General features: G+C 48.5%; 1 protein-coding gene across 1 annotated transcript in view; it reads left to right on the forward strand.

Annotated features, from left to right (window-relative positions):
• The window catches only part of LOC119386535 (vacuolar protein sorting-associated protein 41 homolog), a 203,378-nt gene that overhangs the window by 16,269 nt on the left and 170,113 nt on the right, over positions 1-16,996 (forward strand). Inside the window, exons 5-7 of the mRNA XM_037653803.2 lie at positions 778-852; positions 2,290-2,424; positions 10,231-10,350. Coding sequence (XP_037509731.1) covers positions 778-852; positions 2,290-2,424; positions 10,231-10,350 — 330 coding nt within the window. The remainder of the gene's footprint in view (positions 1-777; positions 853-2,289; positions 2,425-10,230; positions 10,351-16,996) is intronic.

A 16,996-nucleotide genomic window follows, 5' to 3' on the forward strand; every position in this document is an offset into this window, starting at 1 on the left:
GGGATAGTGAGCACGAGTTGCATTCATTTACTAGAAATTATTTTTACTGGTGCAACAGACGTCAATAGCAAATGCATTGGTGCATTCCATTGCAATTCACATTGCACTTGAAGTGTTTTATGCCACCTGTAGGCGACGTTCATAGGTGAAAAGTTTCCTGCTGAATATAAGACGAATGAAATTGAATGCAGTTATTTTTTGTTATTTTCATTTGTAGAAATTTTCTGTATCTGAGTAGGAACTCCGTGTGTGCCTCTCACTAGTGCTTCTGCTTAATCCCTTCCCTAACTGCGAATAACTAGTTAACCCGTCATGACAATCATTGGATTACTTTGTAATTTCCTCAAATAAATAAACAATACACAGTGTATTTTGCAAACTTTTTCATCAGTATCAGTAAAAGAGCTATAGTCATTCCAGGTGTAACGTTTTATTGGAAACAAAGACGGGATAAGCAGGTTTTAATGAGAAATATGCAGTTTTCATTAGGTTTTAAAATTTGTCATGGCACTGTAGTCAAATCATGTCATATAAGGGTAATCCTTATGTCAGCATATTTTTTGTGCAAGTTCCGCTAATTTCAGTCAGATTGCCAGCACATTTAGTTGTGTGTAAAAAAGACTTTTACAGAGTTCAAAGAAACCCTAAGGAATTTTGAGTGGCAGTCCTTCGGTGATACTAATGTTGAGATTCAAGCACCCTGTTTTTGTCAACTCCACTACCACTTGTTTTGATGTTGTCAGCGCCCACTCACTAATTGTCTCACTTTGTGTGCAGCACAAGGACTCGGTGCTCCAACTGAGCATTGACGAACAGGGTGACCACTTGGCCAGCTGCTCACGTGATGGCAAGGTGATATGACAGCTTCACGCTAGTGGTACCAAGCCTGAAGGAAGAGTTGAGCTGGGCGGCCTTGCATGTTTTACTTTATTTTATTTATTTTTTTGTGTTTCTTCCTCGAGCAGTGTGCTTGATAGGGCTGGTTGGTGCATAGTAGGCAAAAAATAAAACAGCGCTTAAAACGGGACAAGAGGAAGACACAGACCATGGCGCTGAACTAACAACCAGTGCCGTGTCTGTGTCTTCATCACGTCCCATCTTAACACTTTCGTGACCGCGGAAAAATCAGTTGTTTTTGGGTAGTCCAGGAAATTTCTTTTTCCTGTCACATGAATTGATTGATGCTAAAGTGTAGGGTATCAAATGATATAAGAAAAAATGGTCTTTCCAACAGCATTAATTTCAGACAACAGGTTTATATAGAATATTATCCAAAAATTACAAAATCAAAGAAATATGCAACAAAAAGAAAAAGATTCATAAGAACATCAATGCTGCTCTGCACAGGGTAAACATTAAAAAAATTCAAATATACGTTTTGAACAGGAAGCTCTTATAGACTAATACCGCAAATTTCAGCTCTGTAGGTACATCAGTTATTTACATACATACAAAAAATATAAGCTCTAGTGCTTATCATGCCACTGCGCGAAACAGTTTCTCGACACGGTGAAACAAAGGTTGGCTCACAGTGCGTTGGCTTTTCGAAAATGTGCATCCATGCATACTTATTTGTGTGGTTGCATGTCTCTCTGCCGACTTCTGTGCTGAAAATTAAATTTGCTTTAGTAAGCTTCTCTGCCACGTAGCTGTGTAGTGTGGTGAAGAATAGTGGCAATGGAGAGCGCAAACTCTCGTGCATTGAAGCACACTTCCTGCAGCTGTTCATTATTGTAAAGAGGACTGGTGTGCAGCTTTGAGAAAGAGAAAGGCCTCTCGATGTGTCAGCATATTCCACAATGGGACTGAAAAATTTAGGAGTAAACTTTTATGTCTTCTTCATGGCCAACTAATAGAAAAATTCCAACTTCTTGGGATCTGGAGAGGCTGCCTGTGGCGTGCAGATAGACAAGCTTCAGATAGGCTTATGTTGTGTTTCAAATTATGAAAGATAGGCATATTTTGCATTTCAAATTATCAATATATAAAATTGTGCTAAGAATTGCTTGTAGTCTAATATATTCATGTTCGACTTTTATGCTGGAGCTTTTTTATACATTACTTTGTGTTCCCACTAAAAGGATCTTGCAATTAGGAAGGTTTGTCACTGCTTCTGTTATAGAAAAATGTTTTTTTTTCCTACCTCTCTCCTCTCTTTCTACTGACTTGCAAACTGAACATAATCATGCTGTGGATGGGGCCGCTTTTTGTAAAATGCTGCTGCAAATGAATTCTGTTCCAAATCCATGGAGCATCTTTTAAAATATGCACCATTTCCTGTGACTGCAGGTCGTCGTTCATGGCTTGTACACGAGTGATCACAACCAGGTGCTGACATTTGACCGTCCCGTAGGTGCCGTGGCCATCGACCCCAACTTCTATCGCTCTGGCTCGGGAAGACGTTTCGTCACAGGTGTCGACAAGGTGATCGTGCACTCGCATTGTTACAAACCTGCACAACACACACCAGACTGGTAAAAAGAAAGCTTATACTGAATTTGTTAGGACTTGTGGTGAAGGCGCTGCTCACAGCTCAGTTTTACCACCCACATATTCAGGAGAAATTCAAATGGCCAGCTCAAATTATTGGGCATTTCTTTATCAGACAGGGATATTGTCATGAGTAAGGGGCACGACGCACGTGCCCCTTGTTATTCACATTATTACTTATTCACTTATTATGTCGCAGATCTCGGGAGTGTGCTTGCAAGGGAGGGACGCGGGAGATGGGTATTGGCACAGCAAACACACTTTATCTAAAGCTACCAAACCTCACACACCCCAAAAATAGATCCGAGTAAGCTCAACACAACAATACTTTAGCTAAACTCAGTCTCAACTGCAACAACAGTCCAGCCACATTGGCCTCAGAGTCACGTCGGTGATAGAGCATCCTTGCTATTGTCCGGTCAGCGCACAGTCTAAGTCTGTCCTTGCGTCTATGTCACGTCGCGCTAGCCATCGACGCTCTCGAGGAGGTCCTGCGGTCCTCGCCCTGGCTGTCACTGCGGCAATGCAGTTAGGCCTAGCTGCCTTCTCGGTCCCTTGCTTCCAAGTGAATCTGTGGCTTAAGTGATGACATGGCGCCCCGGGGACTGTACTGTGGGTCCAAGCCGTTCTGCGAACAAAAGTGGAGAGTTGCAGGTGCTCCGGGAACCACTGTGACGAGGATGCTGCGACTCAGTGTGTCATGTATCTCGGGAGTGCTTGCAAGCCGGATGTGATTGGGAGTGAGAGACGGGAGGTCGTGGTGTCACAGCTAGGCTTGTGCGAATATTCGAGCACTTTGAATATTCAAACAAATAATACAGTATTCGAATTCACTTCGATTTGAATTTAAATTATTGAAAATTTCGAAGTACTTGAAATGAACGAATAGGTGTGTATTAGTCTGCTTATAACCCCCCTGTAAAGGTGGTTTCACTGCCGTGGAGTGGTGCTACACCGTGAATACACCTTTCCAGGGAAAATTCGCACTGTCCGCTTGTAAGCTCCTGTAAAGGTGGTTTCGCTGCAGTAAAGGGGTGCTCTACCGTGAATACACCTTTTCAAGGAAAATCCGCATTGCCGTGAAGCCCCACTTTAAGGTTAAATGAACATATTACCCTCACATCGATTCATCATTTTTTAAGTTTAAAAACTTGTTATACCGGCTTACATGCTCCAAGTATAGTAAATTTTAAAACGTAACATATTTTACAGGTTATAATTTGCATTTTACCGAAAGCCAAATCCTGCTTCTATTCAAAGTTGCTTCCACTTCCTTAGAACCATAAAGAATGACATTTGCACATGCCTTGTTAAAATTTAAAAGAAATGTTGTGCAGGTTGGTTGGGTCCTGACAAATATGGTCATTTTTTTAATAATATGTGATATATACTATTCGAATTCGATTCGAAATTATTCGATCAAAATCACTATTCGCTTCGAACCTAAAATTTACTATTCGCACAAGCCTAGTCACAGCAAACACTTTACCAAACGAAGCACTGCGAAAACACACAAACACTTATAATTCACACCAAAAACAAAATACATGCAAAAAATAATCCACTAGCCAGAGAAATCGAAACTAACATAACAATCTGTCCATGTTAGTTGGCTCTAGTCTATCTAGCCACTATGGCTTCTCAGTCACTACCATCGCTACCCTAATCGAATGTTCTTATTGTTCATGACGTCGGCTCTGTAACAACATATAGCCTTGCCGTCCCGTCGCATCTGCCGTTGACGTTCTGGAAGTGGTCTTACGGTCGCCGTCGATCAGCATCCACCTGACGAGCCACTTGGTTCCATCGCCTGTATCCCGGTTGTTGTTGGTCTTGACAGGTTAGGCCTAACTGTCTCGTCGGCCTCTGCTAAGTGCCGCCCGGCCAAACCGAGGACGTGGCACTACGGGGACTGTCATATGAATTGCACCCATCCTGCTAAGAAGGTGAAGTGCCGCTGGTGCATCGGGAACTGCTGCGATCAGGTTTTTCAAGTCCGGTGAGCCTCGCTTGGTTGCTACCAAGGACGACGGCCACTTCCCGGGCCTCTCATGCTCCAGATCCAGGCGTCTGCTGCTTTCTCTGCCAGTGCGACACTGACTTTTCCAACTTTCTTCGTCCAGCGCTCCACAATGCCCGTTTCCCCTCCTGGGGTTTCTCACTACTGCTCGGGTCGTGTGCCCTGAGCAGCACTCTTCCAACCAGTCCTGCACGTGGACATGGCAGAGTGCACATCGTCGAGGAATTTTCCTTGCCTTGCACACCATCACATACCATCGCCGCTTTTCGATGTTCGGCACGTGCCTCGTGCCCCTTTACACATGACACCGTGGTAGCCTCGCCTGGTCGGTGCCGAGATCAGCGTGTACGCTATGGACTCTTGGGGCTGCGTCTCCGCACCCTGCACCCACCGCTGTCGTCACCCATGAGGTGCTGGCTTCTTCGACCCTCTTTGAACGGCGCCCCACAGACAATCCCCATTCTCTCCCCTTGGGTTTTTCACCACTGCACGGGGCATGTAACCCGAGTCCTTCTCCGACCAATCGCACACGTGGATGTGGGAGAGGTGCATAATTTCAAAGGATTTTCCATTTCTCGCATGCCACAGTGCGTACCGTTGAAACTTTCCATCATTTGGCACGTGCCTCATGCCCCTTACTCATGACAGATATACCATTAGAAAATTAGGTGGAAAGTATAGAAATTTGCACTTTTTTGTGTGGTGTTGATGAAAATATATTAGTAAAGAATTGTGCATCAGGAGTTTTCGACAGCTGTGCACGGTTTACTGTTGATGCAATGCGGCCATTTTAAAAATACTGTGAAGAGGAGAATTCAAATAGCCGCAGAGCGGTATCTCACCTTACAAAATAATAAAAATAATGTGAATGGAATGTGGGCAGATAAGCATCACAATCCATTACTGGGTCTTTTTGACTCGTGGGGTTCTGGCAGCCCACAAGAAGCTCAAGAACACCTAGGTAGTTCTAGGTTAATGTTTTGTTTGAGCTAAATAGTCATTATCAGACTTATGGCAACAATAATTAGCACAAAAAAAGCAATACCAATAAAATAAACATCTAAGATGTTTTGCTTACTCTCTTTTCACGCCCTAATAACTATACCAGTACTTGCATTTCTTGCACATTGAAGTACGTTCACATGTCATCTGAGATTAACAAACATGACACAAAAAGCAATATAGTGATCATTATGACAGTGGTGAATGAGCATACACGCTCTTGTATAAAGCGGCTTGTCATTATTTTTTTGGTGCATTCTATCGGCACCAACAGCCTAGTTGAAACAGGTAACTTTCAGTGGTATTCATGCACCCAAACCTCCAGTGGAGTGAACTAGCTAGCTGTCCAACCACAGCTGTCTCTGCTAACTGCATAGAAATAAAATACCACCGCATAAACACTGAAGACACCACAACAAAAAGCACCAGGCAAAAACAAACCCAATACGTTCCTCAACGTGTGTGTGTGCATACACCTACATCTTTAGCGACACAACGCAATTAGCTGGCAAGAGCTCACCTAGCTGTTCATGGGAAGAAGTTTGCACGTTTCAACTACACGCCACGACAAGGGAGCCAACGTGTTGGACTACAGTCGAACCCGCTTATAACGAACTCGAAAGTGTCGCGAAAAGTCGTCGCTATATCAGTAGTTCGTTGTATATGGACTCGCCTTTAAAAATGTGCGACTAGCGGCCAAGCCGTTTTTTTTTTCTGTGCACTTTTATTGAAGTGCACCCAACCCCTCCGGTGACAAGCTAAGCCTTTTCGCGTCGTGAAGCGACGCCCGATACATGCTCACGAGTGAATTACCCGCCTTTGCTGTGAACTGACACCGTTTCACCGAAGCGCGGTACTGCCACGTGGAGCCGATCATCCCTGGCTAGTTGCGTGCAGCGCGTCCCCTACTCGGCTCGCGGAGTCACTGTCGGGCCGCTTGTTGTATGCCGTATGCGCGCGTTTGTACGTTCTTCGTGCCTGCTTCACTCCGGACCGTGCACGGGTGCGGCGAGTAGCCTGTTGGTTCAACGCGGCGAAAACAAGCATTTTGCAAGCAACGCGCACAAGGGCATCCGCAGAACTTTTTGCAGGGGGGTGCATACGCAGGGGGGGGGGGAGGAGGCATTCAGCACTGACAGCGTTTTTTAGATTAGTCAGTAGTTTGTAAGTTGCGAAATTGAATGGCAAACCTGAAGGCCAGGACCCGAGTGTGCTAATCCAGCTGTGTAGCTTATCGCAACTGCATAGAAAAATATTATCCGAAATTCCAAGGGGGGGCAGCTGCCCCCCCTTGCACCCCCCTCCGGACGCCCATGAACGCGCACTCTACGTCTCCGCGATGCTCTGGCGGCCCTGCACGACGATTCGCGGCGCACCTGAGTTGTCACCTAGTCAAACACGCAGTATACGTTCGCTGTCAGTGCGTCGACGTTTCTCGGTGCCCGCGCCGCTCAACAGTGAGCTACTTTCGTTTCTACAAAGCGAGGCGCACTTTAAAGCGGTCTCGCACGACGCGGCGGCGGCGAACTTGCGAACGCCAGCATGGCGCGCTCGTACCGCCGTCAATCCGCACAGTGTACGGCGTACGCCACACGCGCAGCCGAGCCGATATCTACAGATGACTGTGCTGTAAGGTTGTCGGCTATAAGTCATAACTGCACGTTCATCGATGGCTGCCGCCTCGCCTTCGCTCTTTTCTAGTGCTTATCCGCGAAGGCATCGCCCGCAATCGCGCGGAAATCGTTATCACCGATCGATCGGTCTCTGCCGTTACCGAAAAGACGGGCCACCTTTTGCAGCACATTGTGGCGTCGACGAGTTTCGGAACGCAGTGAATCTTTATGCGATGAAAGTTATCGCGGTTATCATTTCTTGCATTTATGCCTCTTGCGTTCTAAGGCATTGTTTGGTTCATCGTAGGTGGTCGTAGCTGCAGAGAACGGCGTCAGGAAAGGTTACCGTGCGAAAGCTGACCGCAAGGCTTCATGCTGCCTCCTTTTTTTTTTCCTCACTGCCATTCTGCCACTGAAGAAAAGGCTGGAAAGTGAGCGACCTCGCTCGCAGCGTCCGAAATCTGCGTGCGGTGCTCGCCGATCAGGGATATCTTAGTCGCAAGTAAACTGGAGGGGGGCACGCGCGAGCGCACGCCCCTCTCACGCTTTAGAAGGCCTGTTTTAACTTTTTTTTTGCTTCGTATGCGCCATATTTTTACCGCGACCGTGTCCAAAGTGTTCGTTGTAAAAGTAGGAGGCTTTGAAAAATGTTCGCTATATGTGGACGCAGCTTCAATGTTTAGCATTGGAAAATCGTAAGTGCACCCAAATATGGTCGTTATAACCGATAGATCGTTATACGTGGGATCGTTATAAGTGGGTTCGACTGTACAAGACGACACACAGATGCTGCTCAGCATACTAGTTGGCATGAATGTGCGATGACCTTCGATGCGCCTCTGGTGGTGATGGCATGAAAGGCTCAATTTGAGCCGCTGTTCGTTTTCGCAAATGCACCGCGAAAACTTGGAGGACGCTTGAGCTTCGCCTCAGGAGTAGAATGCGATAGCATAATCGGGCTCCACTCACATTGCCTTTGCAATCCGTAGCCTCGCTTCACTTCTCCGTGGACACCTCAAACCATGCCGCAAAGTAAGACGTAGTAGAATGGAAAGCTGGGCTAGTTTGAATACTTGCATAATTAATGCAGCGCTAAAATACAGACTTAAAACAGCTGTGCACTCTGTTTTACGTTGATGCGTTTTAGCGCTGCATGACTCAAGCAATGTCTGTACGCGTAGCATTACCCATTTCAAACTCTCCTACAATGCCTACTGAAAGTACAGTTGCTAAGTGCCCCCTATGCCATAATTCTTCCTCTTGCGAATCAGCAAAGTACCCACTGCACATCCGTAAGGCAACACACGAACCTTCGCAGCTGCACATTTTGTTGATGCTTTTGCTAATGATGATTGTTAAATATGTCTGAGCGATTGTAATGGGTGGGTGTAATGTCTTGACACCTGGTACAATTCTGCACTTATGCCACACAACACTGCATGCATTAAGGAGACTCCTTGCATTACATGACATTCGTATGGAAGTTTTTTTTTTGGAAGCAGTTCCAAGCAGTGGCATGGCTCTGTGGTCTTCTGCATGGCAGGCCTTCTGCGTGCCTCTCAGAAGGCCTGAGTTTGATTCGCACCCGACCTGAAGGTTTTATAGTATTTATTTATTTGCATTTATCTTGAATTTTTCACTCACGGAGAACACCGATTTTTCACTTGCAACCAACAACTCCGAATCCCAAAATTGCTGTGAAACGAGCTCTTTAACACTATTGCGTTAAAATGTTTCGCTGTAGTCTTTTGCCAGTGTTGACCTTGGCTGAGCTTTAAAATCAGATTCATCCATTGAGGCACTTTCTGAGTTAGTACAGGGAGTAGTAGGGCTTTCGCTGTAAAATAAGGTTCAAATATTTACCACGTAATCTAATCTCATCTTGTACAAAAACACAGTTCTAATGCTGTGGCTGCACTCAAAAAGAAACGGCGGGAGGATGATAACTGCAGCTTTAGCACTGCTAAAATAAAAACATGATTTGCAAAATGATTCAGAAAACAAAGATTTACCATTTTTTTTATCACCATATGCATTCAGTTAATTAGAACGTGTTTTTCTGGCCCTTTCAAATAGAATTTATTGAGGTCTTGTTGTACGGTGTTTACAGAAACAAGGGAATTGAGGTTAAGATGTTGAAAGAGAGTCCAACGTTGTGAGCAGTCCACGGCTTTCTGTGGCACTTAGAGCCAGCAGTAGTTGCAGTCAAGTGCAACTATGGAAGCTAAGACAACAAACACTGCTATCAGCCCCCACCACCAGTTATAAAAAGTTGTTACCCTCTAGGATAACGTCTCGTTTTCTTCATTACGATTGACTCCTGAACATTTTCTGGTCTGAAAACAGCAGAAATATAATGGCGCTGTTTTTCTCCAGTTTTGTGCGCCATCTGATGAGTTTGTGTGTTACCAGATACCCAGTGGATAACTATGATTGTCCTGTAATACTGTTTCAGGAAACCACAAAACTTGTTCAATATTCTCTGTTTTTTGCCAGTGCTGGATCATTGCAGTATCTGGCACGTGTGCTAATGCCACAGTTAGGTGCGGACAGGACGGGAATACAGAAGCACTCCTACACCTTCTTTTAGTCACCTGTGAGAGTGAAATTTAGTTGGAAACTTCTCCACTGTGGTGGTATGCTCATACTTTGTAGTGTTCTGTCAAGTATACCTTAAATACCAAGGTGCCATTTCAGAAGCACTTAAATTGTTTGAGGATTTAAAAGCTCTTGAGTTTCATCTTTGGTTGTGCTACTCAACTTTGTTGAAAGATCGGGCTGATAGTGACTGGTTGCTGTCTGCTCATTGTTAAGGATGGTTATTTCAATCTTGTTTTAGAGATTCAGATTCAGGTTTATTGGTTTCAAAAATGTAGCTACAGAAGTACAAATGTACACATGAGATATCAGACACAGTGTTGCTTTCTTCCATCTAGAGTCTTGCTTCATGGCTGGTAAAATTTCCAAGAAACTTTTAGACTTTCTGCTCTGAGAGCCTTGAGACCTTCTGTTTTTCTAGTATGTTGAATGCTGTAATCAATATAATTTCAGTTTGTTGTGATGGTGCATGTGTGGTAGCATTGTCGTGTTGTTGGGACTCTTCAGGTGGTGCTGTATGAAAAGGGTTTCCTGTCCCGGTACCGCACCACCATCTTACACCAGGGGGAAGGACCGGTTCGCAACATCTCCTGGAAAGGACGCTTTGCTGCCTGGGCGACTGACCTGGTACGACACTGCACCAGTGCTGCTCCTAGTTGGTTTAACATTTCTGTAGCCAAAGTGGAAAGCATGCCCTTTTTCTAACTACATTTTCCTGCTGCACCATGTAATGCAAATACAGTGTGGTCCACTGTTAAAGGGAACACTTGAACGATCACCTGCCATATTGCTAGCGCCCTAACTGCTACTGGATGGGGAAAAATTGTTTGTGCACGGCACTATTCTGTCAAAAGGAGTCGGAACTGCCAACCGCCAGTAGTTTTATGCAGATGTAAGCGATTATGCTTCTCCAAGAGAGCGAAATTCGGTCATGCCCTGCACGCAAGTGTTCCCTTTAACAGTGGTCCCATCTCTATATCGCAAATGCGGCGAGTTCAGACAAGGTAAGCTAAACAGTAGCATACATTAAAAAAATATCGGTAAGAGCAATAAGTTACTACGCACTTGGATGAGAGATGTCATCATTGTAAGTACTAATGAGACTGAAGGGGCTTACCTCTTGTCTCTGGGGATTGGGAATGCCTTCCCTTTGCGCCTTGTCCCCCATCTAATGTGTTGTGCTGGCCCACACGTGGTTCATCCCTTTGCACCTCGTCCCCTGTTCTAAGGTGTTGCGCCAGCCCCACACGGCTTAGCCACCGGACACTGCCGTTAAACGGCAACATGGCTGCCATGGCCACGGTGCCGCATTTAGTTTCTTTTGCATGCTTTCTGTGTTTCTCCTACTCAGCGGTGAGACAGCAGCACCCGCTAGCGCACCACGCTAGCATATGTCACTGTGTCGCACCCTTCCCCATTGGCCTCCAGTGGCGGCCCCTGGGCTCACTCTCCGCCTAAGCACTCTTCCGTCTCGCACTAGTTCGTCGTGGAGAGATGCTCTCAGGCCTGCAATGAAAGGGTCACTTTCTTCCTTAGCAGGCGACTTCTTGTTCACATGCTCGGTGGTCCCCTTTATGTAGTGGTTGATAGTGCCGCATGCAAGTGTACTCAATCAATCTTGTGGAGTTACCGTTTTGGCCCGCAGTCTGTGACTGTCGCACTGCGCTGAATCTTGGGTTAAAGGGACACTAAAGAGAAACAATGAATTGGTTTAGATTGATAAAGTGTGCTTGGAGAACTCTTGTGTAATTTATTTCACCACCATAGGTTTATTATTAGAGGAGAAAACCAAGATCAAAGTTTCATTCTTAAATTTCACGCCGAACTTTGTAATTCATGACGTAAAAGATGTCAAAGAGCATTTAACGTATTTTGGCGCCACTGGCTCGACGAAATTTCCACAAACTCGTTATGTCAAGTCTCTGGCCCCCTCAGAGGACATTGTACTTCGATTTAACCGATTAGGAACTACATAGGCGCAAGCAGGCACCAGCAAAAATATGTAACGTTACGGCAAATGGTGCGGGAATTCCAAGGTGGCGTCGCCACCTGTATTTTCTTTTTGCACGTTTTCTCGCTTATTAAGCGTCTTCTCGCAGCAAGCGTGGTGTTTTCGGTATCGTGGAAGACAACTTTACTAATGCGAGAAAAATCGTTTTCCTCTTTAGTGTCCCTTTAATAATGCACGTTTGTTGACATCCTGCCTCGAGTGCCTTTTCTGCGCCGTGTCGGAGAGTCGACGAGCCCAGCCATAGCGTTATTGTATGTTGCGACGGTGGCAGAGCGTTGCGTTCCTTCCCAGTTGCTCTTAAGGTAAGCCTTGCGCCGAACCCACCTCCACTTGTCACGTGTTGTTGGGAAGAGTAGGCTGTCTTCAGTTACTCTCTTTGATACGTTTATTAACAGGGCTATCCTAGCTTGCAAACTTTCTTCTGTACTTGCAAGTCTGGTGAAGTTGCAGAGGTGAAAGAGCATGGTGCTGTAGATGCATCTCCTTGTGCGTGTCTCGATGCAGGTGGGCTCACGTGATTGTGTGTAGGAACCATACACTGAAAAACAGTGGGTGCATGCTCCATCCAGGGGTCACAAGTGCAGTGTGGCAAAACCTGATGACTACAGGCCACGCTAGGAATGGAGAAAGACAGCATGTGCATTTGTCACTGCTCTATGAAAATAGCAGGATAGAAAGAAAGGCATGAATTATGTGTGGAGATAGGTTTGCGAGACGCTTACCCTACGAGGCGACCGACAAGGGACGCGACGTTCTCCACTGCCGCAGCGAACAAAGACGCTACGGCCGGGTTCGTCAATTCTCCGGCACGGCGCAGAAAAGGCACTCGAGGCAGGAGGTCAACAAACAACACGGGTTTATTAACCCAAGATGCAGCACAGTACGACAGTCACGGGCTTGCAGGCCGTAAAGGGAACTCCGCAAGACCGATCGAGTACACTTGCCAGCGGCGCTAAGACTACCACACAAAGGGCAGCGGTCGAGCACACGAACGAGAAGCCGTCTGCTAGAGCAGCGCGTCAACCTCTCGTGCTAGCCTGAGAGCATCTGCTGCCGCGAGCGAATCGTCGGGCGCATCTTAGCTCGTAGGAGAGGAGGATGTCACCAGCGGCCCAATGGGGAATGGCGCTGCGTTGTCACATGCCAGCGCGGGACGGAGCCGACGCTTGCCCAGACAAAGAGGCGCCCTGGCCGCCATCTTGGCGATTGCCGGTGCCTAAGTGCGCCCGGGCTACGCGGCCGGCACGCGCGCGGCAGCTGGGGAACGAGGCGCCAGGTAGGAGGAAGCTCTCGATCCCCACATTCCCCCCTCCTAAGACTGAGGCCAGCCTGTGAAAGAGGCTGTCCGAGGCCAAGTGGCAAGGTCAGCTCAGCCGCAAGGGGGCTGGCCAACGAGGCAAAGTCCAACAGGGGGGTGTCGTCTTCCGGGAGGTACAAGTCCAAAAGTCGGCCATGATCGCACCAAACGTTCCACCAAAAGTTCCACTAGAGAGAGGCCACCGCCGGGAAGAAGGTCCACAGCCCAGGAGGAACGGGGGCAAGACTGCACAAGGGCGGGCAGCCAGCCCGCTTGAAGTTCGCCGGACTGGAGAGGTTGGCAGCCGGGAACGTACGAGGCATGGCTGCCAGTTGCGTGCGGCAGCCCACTGCCGGAAGTCGCTGGGACGGGGGCCACAGAGGAACGGCAGGCCGGAACAGCAGGCAGCCAGGAACGGAGGCCGGAGCGACCACGCTCGGGCCTGGGCCAAAGCTTGAATGGGCGGAATAGCCGCCGAGGGTGGCTACCGAAGCTGCCAGGTGAGTAAGGCAGGGTGGAGGTGACTGCAGGGCAGAAGGTGGGTACCAGGTCACAGCTGGAGGGATCAGAGAACAGCAGGCCACAGGCTCAGCGACAGGCTGGGCGGCCCAGTAGAGCCAGGCGCAGGGAGACGACAGGGCGACGCAGGAGTGGACAGAAATGTCCCCGGCATAGCCGGCTTGCCAAAAAGGGTGCTTGCCTGACGGTGCTGCCCAACAAAGGGGGCGCTTGCCAGGTTATGGCTTGGACAACACGTCAGAGGGTATTTTCGGCCAAGAGGGCCTTCTACCACTTCCCGACGTGTGCCGCCGCACCTTCGCGGTTATTCTCCATTCACTGTCATGGTATGGAATAAAGTCCAGCTACCTGTCAGTGGGAGAAAGGTTGCTTAAGTGCGTTTCCGCAGATTGTACCGATGGCGTGGCTTGGAGCCAGCCTTCTCACGGTTTTCCTGCGGTTCGGTGACCGCCTCCCCCCTCCCAAGTCGTTGCTGCGGGCAACGAAAGGTTTGAGGTCGGAGACGTTAACTGGACCGCCGACTTGTCTCCCTTGGGAGTCAGCCTGCCTGTACACCAGAGGCGACACTTTGGTCTGCACTCGGTATGGGCCCAACCACTTGGCCGACAGGGAGGCAGAGATGCCTTTGGCAGCGTCACTCAAGACGTGATTGCGCCTGAGGACGAGATCGCCGACATCGTAGTGCACTTCCCGATGCGACCGGTCGTATTGAGCCTTCTGTCCAGCTCGCGCTTTTGCCAGGTTGGAACGCGCCAGGTCGAGGGCTGCGTCCATCCGTGAGCGCAGTTCCGCCGCGTAGCCAGACGGGCCGGCTTTTGTGGCGCACGCCCCGCTGCCGCCCCGCAGAACGTGGTCCATGGGGTTAGGCAGCTCTCTCCCGAAGTTGAGGAAAGCGGGCGTGTACCCGGTTGAACGGTTCACCGTGGACCACAAGGAGAAGCCTATCTCGTTAAGACAGGCATCCCAATCCCTGTGTTGCTGCGCAAAGGCGGTCAGCAAGGGCTTGAGGTTTCGGTTTATCCGCTCAGTCGGGTTGGCCTGTGGGTGATACGTGGTTGTTTTGCGGTGCTTAATGCCAAAGACAGCACACGCATCCACAAACACCTTGGCCGTGAAGTAGGACGCATTGTCCGTGATCAACTCCGCCAGAAAGCCAAAGCGGGTAAAGACCTCGGTCAACTTGTCCCAGATTGCGCGTGCCGTTAGCTTCCGAAGGGGAAACAGCTCGACCCACTTCGTGAAGTGATCTGTGACAGCCAGGAGAAAAACATGGCCTCTCCGGCTTCTTGGGAAAGGTCCCATAATGTCACAGGCCGCGACTTGCCAGGGTTGTTGGCTGTCGATCGGCTGCATGAGCCCGGGAGGCTTGCCCCCACGAGGCTTCACGCATTGGCACACGCCGCATGAGCGGGCGTAGTGAAGGGCATCAAGCTTCATGCCAGGCCAGGTAGCAGAGCGGCACAACTTTTGAAAAGTCTTAAGGCCACTCGCATGTCCGGCCAACCGCGAGTCGTGCGGCCGGGTTCGTCAATTCTCCGGCACGGCGCAGAAAAGGCACTCGAGGCAGGAGGTCAACAAACAACACGGGTTTATTAACCCAAGATGCAGCACAGTACGACAGTCACGGGCTTGCAGGCCGTAAAGGGAACTCCGCAAGACCGATCGAGTACACTTGCCAGCGGCGCTAAGACTACCACACAAAGGGCAGCGGTCAAGCACACGAACGAGAAGCCGCCTGCTAGAGCAGCGCGTCAACCTCTCGTGCTAGCCTGAGAGCATCTGCTGCCGCGAGCAAATCGTCGGGCGCATCTTAGCTCGTAGGAGAGGAGGATGTTACCAGCGGCCCAATGGGGAATGGCGCTGCGTTGTGACGTAGGCCCGCGCAGCACGCCAGCGTAGCGTGCCCGGACATGCCAGCGCGGGACGGAGCCGACGCTTGCCCAGACAAAGAGGCGCCCTGGCCGCCATCTTGGCGATTGCCGGTGCCTAAGTGCGCCCGGGCTACGCGGCCGGCACGCGCGCGGCAGCTGGAGAACGAGGCGCCAGGTAGGAGGACGCTCTCGATCCCCACATATGACATTTGGGAAAATAAGCAAATCTCGCATGTAGGGCACAGAAACGCCCCACATGTATTTTCCAGCAGGCCTCCACTGCTGGGGTGTAAATATTCAATCTTCAAATGGCTGCAAAAGTTAACTTTAATGATATGATTCACAGGTGCACTCCCAAGAACTGAAGTGCACCATCTGAGAAGTCCTATCAGTGTTGTGGAAGCTGCAGGGCTGCTTAGCCAATAGTAAGGGCGAAAATTCAAGATGTATTCATCCGCACAGCATAGTCTGCTTGGTGTCTGTACGCAGGTGTTGAGCGGGCAGATGGCTGCACCAAAAAAAAAAGAAAGACGACTGCACCACTCCGAGCGAGTGCCTTCCGCTTGGAATTTGTCTATCAAGTCATCGTCATGGCGACAGCGCATACAACACACAATGTTCTAAATGGCTGCCTGTATTTTTATTTGTGTTTTGATGCTTCCACAACAATGTTAAGAGAATTTGTAGCTGGGCTAGTTGGTTCATAATGTAGTGCATAGGCAAGATAACCGCTGGTCAGTAATAGTTAACTGGATTCCAAGAGAAGGCAAACGCACGAGGGGAGGGAGTTAGGTGGGTAGATGAGATTAAGAAGTTTGCAGGTATAACGGTGCAGCAGCAAGCACAGGACCAGGTCGTTTGGTGGAACGTGAGAGGGGCCTTTGCCTGCAGTGGGCGTAGTCAGGCTGATGATGATGGTGATAGTCACTGATAGCCCAAAAATGGCAGGGGAGGAGTCAGGGGGCGGTAGGTAGCACAGCGATCGAGCTTTAGTTTGCACCATATTGATTGAACATTTGGAAGTTCTGGTAGTAAAGAGAATTCAATACCACTTTTAATAAAATGTGCCACTCCGCTATTACACCCACAAGGCCTGTCTTTTCTTGGAGTCGTGTAACCAGGAGGCAAGAATTCATGATCAAGAATGGATTCATTCAGCCAAGTTTCAGTGACAGATAACTGATGAATATGGCATTCAATAAGCCAGTTAAAGTTTGCACCTGTGACTGTCAGTTATTGTCTTTAGTGGTCAATCGATGGGTTTCTCCAACACTAGCTTTTTTCTATCATCCCAAGAGTACTGAACGTTGTCCACCAACAGATGGTCATAATGCAGCTGAGCTTTTTCTGCGTCTTTTCTGATCTTGGCGGAATTCTGCCACAGCTTCCTGCGTATCTGCCCCACACAGACAGAAAAGTGTTCATTTATAAATACAGTAGAACCCCGCTGTTACGTTCCTCACTGCTGCGTTTTCCCGGCTGTTACGTCGTTTTTCGCCGGTCCCGGCATAGCTCCCATAGGATACAATGTATTGGGAACCCCGCCGTTACGTCGTAACTGTCGGACCGTTCCCG

The sequence above is a fragment of the Rhipicephalus sanguineus genome, chromosome 3 (genome assembly GCF_013339695.2).
Source record: "Rhipicephalus sanguineus isolate Rsan-2018 chromosome 3, BIME_Rsan_1.4, whole genome shotgun sequence".
Classification (NCBI taxonomy): domain Eukaryota; kingdom Metazoa; phylum Arthropoda; class Arachnida; order Ixodida; family Ixodidae; genus Rhipicephalus; species Rhipicephalus sanguineus.